Consider the following 10,421-nt stretch of genomic DNA (forward strand, 5'->3'; position numbering starts at 1 on the left):
CCCAGTGGCTTATCATTGTTTTAATTATTTTCATGTATTATAATGTGTGAGACTTTTCTTCATGAAATCAGAGAACTCAAAGCCTCATAACTTTCGTATGATATCAAGATTGTGATGTTTTTCTACAGAGCTGACGTCAAGTCTGATTTCAAGCTTTAATTTCAAACTAACCAAATTCAAGTGAGCAAATTCTGACCTTTAATCCACCCAAAAGAGCATTTTTAGGCACTTCCTATAATGAAAACACTCAGTTAGAAGGACTAAAGCTCTTAGGTTCTCTTAGCAGTAGCTCTCACACACACAGAAAGCACTTCCTGACAGCTGTCACTCCCATTGGCCACCAAACCGTCTCCCCCTCTCTGCCCGACAACATCCAGGCGTTTCCCTGTCAGACAACATATGCCACTGCATTTCTCCTGCTCCGAGCTGCCTGACATTATCTACTCCCAGTCCCTGTGGCCGGCACCAGCTCTCAGCCCCCTTGCTGGTGGCTCTGCGAACATGATCTCTGATGTCTCTCAGGCAGCAAACTGATGCTGTCACTGCACCAAGATTCAACACGACCCGCTGACAAACACATTGTGACAAGGACACACAGGCACACACAGTGTACACGCAGACGCACAGTTGTGCTCATGTCTCGTCAATATGCTGCACAAGAGTCAGTGCAAGTAATGCCTTTATTCAGTTGTTATTTTCTCCTCTGTCAGACCAGGTCAGCGGCACACACGCCCCGACTTAAAAATTATGCTTTGATGTACGTTTGTGAATTTTTATAATTGACACACAAAAAAGGAAGAGCTGCTGAAAGTTGCACGAGGAGTTTGAGTTTAAATCTAAAAGATCTGCTGTAACTGTGTTTTTATAAGACCACAAAGGTGGATGATGGGGAGAAAGGTTTAATTCATCAGCGGTCGTCGTGATTTCTTTGCTGTGAGTTGTACACACAGACAGCATATAAAGGAAGTCTCACTGCAAATAGGAGAAAGAGTTACTTGTTAAACAGTGTAGAAGAAATAAGGTATAAAGCCACTTATCCAAGAGCCATGAGTAAACAAAAGCGGCTTTCAACTCCTTCATTTGTTGACATTGTCTGCCACCTGCTGGTAGAAGTGATACACTGCAGCAAGAATGACCCCAATTTTTATTTAGTTTTGTCATTTTGTTTATTAGAGCAGAAGAAATGCTTTGTACTTTATTCGAATATATATTGTGCAAACTAGAAGAAGAGAGCTGAGTCTGTTAAACTGCTGAGAAGGAACGTGACACAGTGACGTGAGGCTTCTGAATGAAGATGATGTGTGATGGAGAAAAAAAATCCAACGCCATCGCAGATCGGCATCAACCAACTTTATTTGAATTTTACAGTCAGACAAAAATTGTTGATCTGTCGAAAATATAAATTCTGAACCAACATAATAACTATGAAACATGTTTACATAGTCACAAAAATGAACCCAGCGAGAGCTCAACTGTAAGCTGGAGGTTTGCATAAGAGTTCAGACTTGCGTAAATATCCCTCTCTCAGTGCTTCCTGCCTCTTTATGCCAAACAGGAGTTACAGTTACAGGGTCGTTGCAAAACACAGGCTCAGTGATACCTGCTGTGGGAGCATCACACCCCGCTGACCCTGACCTCAAAGGTGACGAAAATTCAACATGTTTTTAACATGTTCTGCTACTACAAATATCAAATACTTTTAATTGTTGAAATCCGACTCATAGCAAACAAACAAAGACCATTAAATAAAACTATCATTTACAATATTATCAAAAAGAAGAAAAATCTCTCCACACAGTCAGTGCTTTCATAATTATGGATTCTTAAGATCGCCCAAGAATCCATAAGTTGATGGCTTTTAGTTAAATGCATAGACTACGTCTCTATGGGATATGAATACACTGAGAAGGAGGAATTGAAATGTAAACATACTAAAATCTGCAAACAATGAAACACATGAAAACAACTGGAGACTGAGGTGAGTTTTGGATCAGTAGAAATGCTCATTGCTAAAAGTTCTACTTCTAAAAGAAATAAATCACAGCATTAAATGGCTACATCACTAGAATAATGCCAAAAGAAGTGCAGATGTCTGCGCTCTAATTGAAAACATAAGAGCAAATTATTGCATTTAAATTTTAAACTTGGATTTAAAATAAAAATAAAAACATGGCAGCACTTTTCATTGTTCACTGGTTGTTCTGAGACCCTTTTTGAAGACTGGCTTCAATGACGAGCGCGAGTGCTCATTTTTCACATCAATCCTGGACCTAAAGTTTGGAAAATGGCCAACGACTTTTCATTAACAAAATACAAGATAAACACTAGGGAACCGTTTCTGGTTGTGCTGTTTCACTGGTCTGCTGAAGTTACTGTAAACTACAACGGAGCAGTTTGTTAACCTGAAGCAGAGCTAGAGGACTCGATGGCATTGCTGTGCCTGAAGCAACTGAATTACATATCTGACCTTAGGAGAAATACTGATTCCAAACTGACAGGAAAAAAAAGCACTATTTCTGTCTTAGGCCCTGGTCACACAGGGATAGCGACCGTTTGGCAACCACCTTTCAACCATCAGTTGCTAGGGAAAAATGGGTTGCTTGTTGTTCTGTGAAAACATCTGCTAAAACCTTAGAGCAGGGATGTCAAAGTCTTTTTACACTGTGGGCCACATACAGCCCACTTTGATTTTAAGTGGACTGGACTGGTGAAACTACATGAGGAATGTGTAAAACTGGAGAAAAGGTTTGGGTAGGGTTCAAAATATAAAGTTTTGAACACTGAAAAAAAAAAAAATCATATATATTAAAATAGCAGAGCCTTAAAGACCAGGCAGTGATTAACCCTGTCAGAGATTTTTAGTAGAGACACCTGTGTGTTATTAATTTGAAGCTCCTACGTCTCCTCATTCTCGAGGTATCGCATTTACTGGCGTCCACATCACCAGGCGGGTGGCTGCTTGTTGATATTGGTCATCAAAAAGGTGCCGCAACAAAAACCTTGTTATTGCTTTGGTCTCTCGATTGCTGTGATCCCCTGCAGTTTATACAGAAGATGTTGCAAACAGTCGCCAACTACTTGTGTCGAGTGTCAGTCAAACAATGAAAAGTGGGAGTAGTGAGGTGCCCATATGCCGCATGGCTGAGAGCAGCCAGCCTGGGTTTGAATCTGACCTGTGGCCTGTGCCTTCCCTGCTCTCGCTCCTCTGCTTTCCTGTCATTCTTCACTGTACCCTTTCAAAGAAAGCTGTAAAAAGGCCAAAAAATATTTAAAAAAGAGAAGTGGAAAAAGTGCAAACTGGACAATGTAGAACATTTACCTTTAAAGTAAGAGTTGTGCCTTCTGAAATGTCTTGGTTAAAGTGACAAGTTGACAAGTGCTAGCATACAAATCAACATTTCCAGTGTAAACAATGAGTGATAGCATTAATATGCTAATGACCAAAGCAATGACAAGAAGATTTTTGGTGCAGCACCCTCCTCGCGACACATCTCACTCAGCAACCTCCAGGAACGACTCACCAGCTGTTAGGGTACCAAAAGTCTGCCAGGGGTTTGCAAAGGGGTCTCTAGGCCTGTGTGACTAAGGCCTTGGGTCAACACTTGCATTTTAAAGGAGAGTCCTTTGAATTTGCCCAGACTACTCTTGAGATGGTGCATAGTGACAAATAACTTTTGACCAAATGAAAACTGGCAAACTCAAAACGTTGACTCAAAAGCTGTTTGCGGTTTTTAAATTATTATTATTATTATTATTATTATTATTATTTAAATTGTGGGCTGAAAACACAAGTGACACCATGTTATCTGCAACAAAAATCACATACTCAACCAAGAAAATTAAAAACTTAAAAAAGAAGACATTTGTACATGAAACAAAACAACAAACTTAAACTCGACACTGATATACAGCAGTTAAAAACATGTATTTGCATCACAGCTGTTTTAGTGGAATTATGAGTTGTAAGATTTGGTATGTTGTATTGCTCTGCAAGGATCTACTTTTTGTAACCAAAAACAAGCAGATATCTGGGCCTAAAGCCAAGAGAACATCTGTTTAGCCACATAGTTGTGGCTCTACATTTAATTTCCACCTGGCTGTGGTACTTCTACAATGCTTTCCTGTTGTTTTGTACAATAATCCTGAACATTTGCCTCATTTTCACCAAATAAAATAATCAAAAACACATCATATGTGTTTATTTAACTATCATATCTACACTCGTAACATGCTTAACACTTCAAATCAAACAGTCATAATACAAAATCAAACAAGTCCACCGCATTGCTTTGCATATATTGTGCAGATTCCAGAGCCTCTGTGCTCTCCAGGAGTTATGGCTAGTTCCTTTGAAGAACAGCAGGCCTCTCTTTTTTCAGCAGTTAGAACTTTGCAACCAAGAGAAGCACAATGTTTCGTTACGTTCCTTTATGCAGAGACCCTGAGGATGAAGTGGAGTGGCTGTTCATCTGCAGAAGACAAGTGTGAGTAACACTAGTTAGCACTGGCACAGGTTTTCAACTGGTTTGTTTTTGAGGGTGGCTGTAGCTCAGGAGGTAGAGCAGGTCAACTACTGATCAGAAGGTTGGTGGTGCGACTGGTCCAAGTTACTCTGATGCCTCCAATGGAGTATGAATGTGTGTGAATGTTAGTAAAAAAGCACTTAAGCATGGAAAAAAGTGCCTGAATGAATGAAGCAAGTTGTATAAAGCACTTTAAATGCTCAGGTAGAGTAGAAAAGCTTTATATAGGAACCAGTCCATAGTCCCTGCAATAAATCATTCATTATCTCAACTTCATTTTCACTAAATTCTGCCCACACCCCTCACCCCTGCAGTAGCTTTACCCACAGTTTGAGAACCGGTGGGTCGGCTTTAGCCCTTTAGTTAAGACAAAGGTCTATGAGTGTCCTCACAAAGATGGAAATGAGCGATGCACAAACGCTGTATAAGATATGGAGAAATAGAAATTTTTAAAAATCTTTCACAAAGTCATGTTTCTCCAGTATTGTTTTACACCTCACATACAACTGTTGTCTGGCTTAGAAATCCTCAACCCTGAAGACAGACAGTGCCCATCACTCGTGTTCAAAAAGTTGCCCACACATTACTCTAGGGGGAATAGGAGAAAGCAAGAACAGTTGTAGGTAGCATCAGGGTAGGCCTGACTGACAGGCTGATGACACACCATATGGAGATGCTGTGCGAATTTTACCCTGAGGGGGACAACAATGTTTTTTTATTATTTGTTTGCCTCATCCCTGTCAGCTTCTGTTACGGAAACGAGAAGGAAGAGACAGCCAGGTTGTGGGAGCTGACAGCCACGCACGTATCTACGTCTGCGTATTGTCTTGTATCTACAAGACAATACGCAGACGCACGTGTGCGCAGAAATGACAGACTGTGCTCAGACACAGACGAAGTACAGACACAGAGCAGGAACACGCAGTTGGTAAAGACATACTGTACATGGGGTGAGCAGGGACTTTATGCTGTACTTCACTCTGGAAAGTGAGATAACTGATCTACGGTTAACTGGCTTGAGTTACCTTTAAGATGAAACTGTAGTTAAGCTTTGAACTGTGATACAAATATAAAGAGAAACACTGCCCTGCAGCAGATAACTGACAGGATTTTAAAAACATAAACACAAAGTTAATCAATAATGATGTAAAGGTAGGCTTATGTTTTCAGATATAATTGGTTTGGAGCACAAAATGCTATTTTTTCCATTTTTAAACCATATTTATATACTTTATAAGTATATATCCACCAACCTAGTTGTATAACCGATTATGATCATCAATGATTCGAAAAGTCTTAAAGATTTTAAAATGAAAGATGCAAAGATTATTTTAATTCACAATTCTTTTTGCCTGAAATACAAATCTAGAAATTATCAGTAAAATCAAAAACATACCTGTTTGGAAGCTTCAGACGAGGAATGGACTTCATTTCCAAAGTTTCCATTTAACTGCATCGTTGCTGTGAAAGTAGAAAGTAGTGAAAGAGCATTGAAACATCTGTTTCTCATTCTGAAAGCAGTAGATTTTTATAATAGAAATCCTATTTCCTAAAACGTTAGGCCTCCATCTAAACCAGGGGTGGGGGAACTCCAGGCCTCAAGGGCCAGTGTCCTGCAGGTTTTAGATATCATTAGTTCATTACCAGGCCTCTGGAGAACATGAAGACATACTGAGGAGGTAATTTAACCATTTAAATTATCTCTGTTGGATCAAGGACACATCTAAAACCTGCAGGACACCGGCCCTTGAGGCCTGGAGCTCCCCACCCCTGATCTAAACAGTACTCAGTTCTTTGATCATTTACAGCAAATAAAGCAGAAAGCAAAGCTTCCTCCTTACCCTGTGAAACAAGCCTGGGATCAACAAAGCCCCAGTGCTGATAGAGAGCTGCCAGATCATGTGGACTGTAGTTTTTCAGGATACTTAAAATATCGATGTCCGTTGGCGTTTCTCCTGTTGATTCACTCTTTCCCTGAGATATTCGGAGTGTATCTAAATATGCTTTGCTTCCGTGTAGCCCCCACATATTCATGGCAGCCCAGAGATCAGAACCTTTGGGACCTGAAGAAAAGTCACTTGAATGCCTGCGAGAGTGGAGCTTATCTGTGTTAGAGGAAGAAGAAGAATTCCCACTGCGATTTCTTGCCAGCATAAAACCCAAACCCTCCTGTGGGAAGTTCCCCTCCACAGTGGCTCTGTTGCCTCTTTGTTTTGGGCTGCTGGTAGGCTGCAAGCTCTGGAGACTCTTGCTGTTCACAATGCTGTTCACAATGCTGTTTGACGAAGTAGCTTGGGTGCTGGAGCCTTTAGATCCACCCCCCACTGTTCGGTTATGCTCCTTCTTTTGATTTTGGAGTCCAACCTTGCCACTAGACTGTGTCGCATCTGAAGGTCGTGAGTCCTTTGACTGATGCTTGGACTTCAGGGTGCTTGATTGATTCTTGTGGGACGACTGCTTATTGCTGCTGCTGCTGCTGCTGCCATGGTTTGTGACCCCGGGAGGCTGTGTGCGCTGCGTTCTTGGAGTAGGCAAAGCTGGACAGTCCTTGCCTTCGAGGAAGGGTGGCGGCCCTGTGCGTCTCCACTGAGAAGCACCTGCCTTTAAACTCTTGAGACTATTAATGCTAGGTGCCCACTTGGGTGCCATGGTACTGCTGCCATCCACCCTGTGGGCAACACGCTGATGGATCCACAGTACTTCTGGGTAGTTGGTGGTGTGGGAGCAGTATGGGCACTGATGTCTCACCAGGCCCTGTGTTTTTACTGAAAAACTAACATCAGTTATGGGTAAAGAAGAAAGATTGAGGAGGCTGCTAGCATCGCCAGTAGCATGTCCCTGCTCTTTCACCTCTGAGCCATTTGTCTTTTCCATTTTAATGTTTGACTCTACTAACTCCTGGCTTGGAGAACATGAATATGGATTCCAATATGGCTGACTGAGCAGGATGCTCCTGCTTCTGAGGTAGTCCATGTATCTTGAGGCTTTGGAACCACTTCTGCTTATGTCCAAATTGGTGCTCTGTTTGCTGTAGGAACTCAGGAAGTCCTGGTGCTGCATGTGCAGGTGAGACCTGAGTAGCGCGGTGTCAACAGTGTGGAAATCACAGTGCTCGCAGAAATATTTTTTTTTATCTGCAGGTAAAAACAGAAGGGGACATTCATAACAGATGAGGTCAGTTTTTTTTACATATACAAAAAGACTGTATAATAAAGACAGAAGGATCACACATCTAGCTAAGGAAGGAAAAAACACCCCTAATTAGACAAAAAGATAGAATTATGTATTGTGCTATTATTAAATGTAAATTGTGTTTATTTATTGGTCATTATAAATGCAGATGCCAAAATATTAGCAAACAGCTAATATTGGCCCTATTAGCTTTATTTCATGATTACTGGTGCTGCCATGATGAGTATTGACAGTCATTGTGGTAAGTCAGACTGGTAGAACATAGCATCAGCACGTTTTAATAGTAATAAAGAAATTTGTCATTAGTCTAAAGATATTGTACACAAATAGAAGCTGTTACATAAAATTTTCCATATTGATATTTTGTCCCACCCCTGACACACAATTAATAAATCTAAATCTGAATCTACAAATCCAACCAAAACAGTTTTTTAAAGATTTGTTAAGACAATAAAACAATTATTAATGCTGAGATTTATATATTAAGAGTCCCTTAAAAATATTAGGTAAGGTAACCTTACTGCGTTTGTATGTTTACAGACATTCTTGTGTAAAAAAGGGCAATTACTGCTGCTGTAATCCATTTAGAAATTCGCTAGTGATCTCTCCTTTACACAATATATTGCCAATTTAACTCATTTTTGTACTAGAGTTGTAGTTTCATTTACCTTTCAGAAATCAATTTGTATAAAATACAGCCCTTAATTGATGCTTTGATGCTTATAAATGGTAAAAGTACAAAACTGTTCTAAGTCTGATCAACGAATATAAACTCTTGTCTAAGCTCTGTCGTGGATAATGTATTATGGTGTGTTGTGGTGTATTCGGCTCACCTTCCTGGTCTAGGCTCTTGATGTTCTTCGTCTGTTTAGATGAGGAGTGAACATCTTTAACGTTTTTAGTCTGTAGTGCTTCATAAAATGCTTGACCAAGTCCATTCAGCAGAATAGAGTCCTTCTGGCTAATCTTTTTGTCACCACCTTTGTGATCAAGGCCTGCGTCACCCTTCCTCTTCTTAAGATTGGAGCCGGCTGTGTCATTTGGCTTTCTCTTCTTCTCTTGCTTCAAGGGGACGTACTCGCCTTTTTCTATGTCATATGCCACTTCCGCATCAGCTAATCTCTCCTCCCATCCCAGACATTTTTCTGTAGCCTCCACTAGCCGTCCTCTTGTAGCTAACTGCCATGACTGGTAACTACAAATTGGATCCAGCTCAGGAATTCGACTGCCCGGCTTCACTTCTGCAGGGCTTTCCCTGGGTCCAGCAGAAATGAGGTTCAGGCTTTCCAAAAACTGCCTCTTAGCATCTTGCACCTCGGAGGACTCCACATTTCCTTGTGTTGGATTCTGCATCTGAGTGCGGGTGTGGTTCAGTTTATGCAACTTTTCATGTATCTGCAGTGTCCTGCGGTCATTGAAGAAGTTACCGCAGCCTGCACAGAGCTCATAGAGGCACTCTTCATTCGTCAGTAATGCTGGGTCCTGAGGAACCCCGTTGATGGTGGCAGGCGGTTCGTTGCTTTTGCTGCCCCTTAGCTGGGCTTTCACTCGATGAATGCGCATGTGACTTTGGAGGAACCACGCTTGGCGAAAGCGTCGTCCACATATCCGGCAACCGTGATCCTGAGAGCCACGGTGCCTTTTCATGTGGGACTTGAGGAGTAATACCTGAGGGAAAACCTGGCCACAAATGGTGCAGGAAAAAGGTCCGTCATCACCTCCATCGCTAACCTCGACACCATCTTTAACCTTTTTCTTGGTTGTTTTCTTCTTGACCTTTCCATTAATGTTATGAGCTTTATCAGGTGGGCTGCTGAGCTCAGGAGGGTCAGTTATATCAGCATCCTCTTTTTGCCCTTCATCTCCATCCCCCTCCCTGTCACTGAGGTTTTGGCTCAAAAGGCCCAATTTATGGCTTCTAATATGGGCCTTTAGGCTGCCCTTCTGAGCTGTCCTGTGCTCACAGTAGGGACACTTGTAAGGCTTCTCCCGAGTGTGTCTTCTCATGTGCTGAGATAGAGAGCTTAGAAGTGGAAAACTGCGACCACACACCCCGCAGGTGTGGCATGGGGTTACCTCATCCTCTGCCTCCACTTTAGCTGTGTGTTTTTGTGAAACATCCTCCCTTTCTTCTGTCTCCATCACTTTTCCAAGACCACCGGTCATCAAGAATCACCACAGCTGTTTAATAAATCCTCTTTGAAACTCTAGAAAAGTTATTCTTCCAAAACTTATTGAGTTCTCAGCACAGGTAACAAAAACTTGCCAAACATCACAGCTTTAGTATCCAATCCCGATCTCTGAAGAGAAGTTCCTTCATCAAATGGCATGCTGTTTTTATGATACCTGGAAAAAAAGAAACTGAAATGAGTCCCATGATAATTAAATTAACTACCAAAATTCAGAAAAAAGCCAGTTAAAAAAAGTCTGTCCAAATGGCTTTAAAATAATATGAAAACATAAATGAAAATACAGTATTTAAGGAAAAAACAGAGATTGCACAAAGACAACGAGCTTGAAAGTTAATCCTTGGTATGACCACCTTAATTCTTTAGTATTCTTCTGCTGTAGATAGTTTTCGAGGTCTGCACTGCACAGCATGCTGAGACATGCCAGGTTTTCGGGTAATAGCCGTTCCAAAATCACCAAAATGGTGCAAAAATAGCGTTTTATGTATTTTTTTCATAAATTCAACTAAAGAAGTAG

The 10,421-nt window shown here is 41.2% G+C and overlaps 1 protein-coding gene across 1 annotated transcript; it reads right to left on the reverse strand.

Annotated features, from left to right (window-relative positions):
• Window positions 1-4,418: 4,418 nt before the first annotated feature.
• LOC146609671 (zinc finger protein 516-like) lies at window positions 4,419-9,881 on the reverse strand. The gene is made up of 4 exons (XM_085346712.1): window positions 8,549-9,881; window positions 6,365-7,657; window positions 5,920-5,984; window positions 4,419-4,469 (listed from the first exon to the last, which is right to left on the reverse strand). The coding sequence occupies exons 1-4, from the start codon at window positions 9,879-9,881 to the stop codon at window positions 4,419-4,421; spliced, it is 2,742 nt and encodes a 913-aa protein (XP_085202838.1).
• Between the last annotated feature and the right edge of the window lie 540 nt (window positions 9,882-10,421).

The sequence above is a fragment of the Diplotaxodon limnothrissa genome, linkage group LG22, assembly GCF_057381915.1.
Source record: "Diplotaxodon limnothrissa isolate DT_005_m linkage group LG22, D_limnothrissa_male_GT1.1, whole genome shotgun sequence".
Lineage (NCBI taxonomy): Eukaryota > Metazoa > Chordata > Actinopteri > Cichliformes > Cichlidae > Diplotaxodon > Diplotaxodon limnothrissa.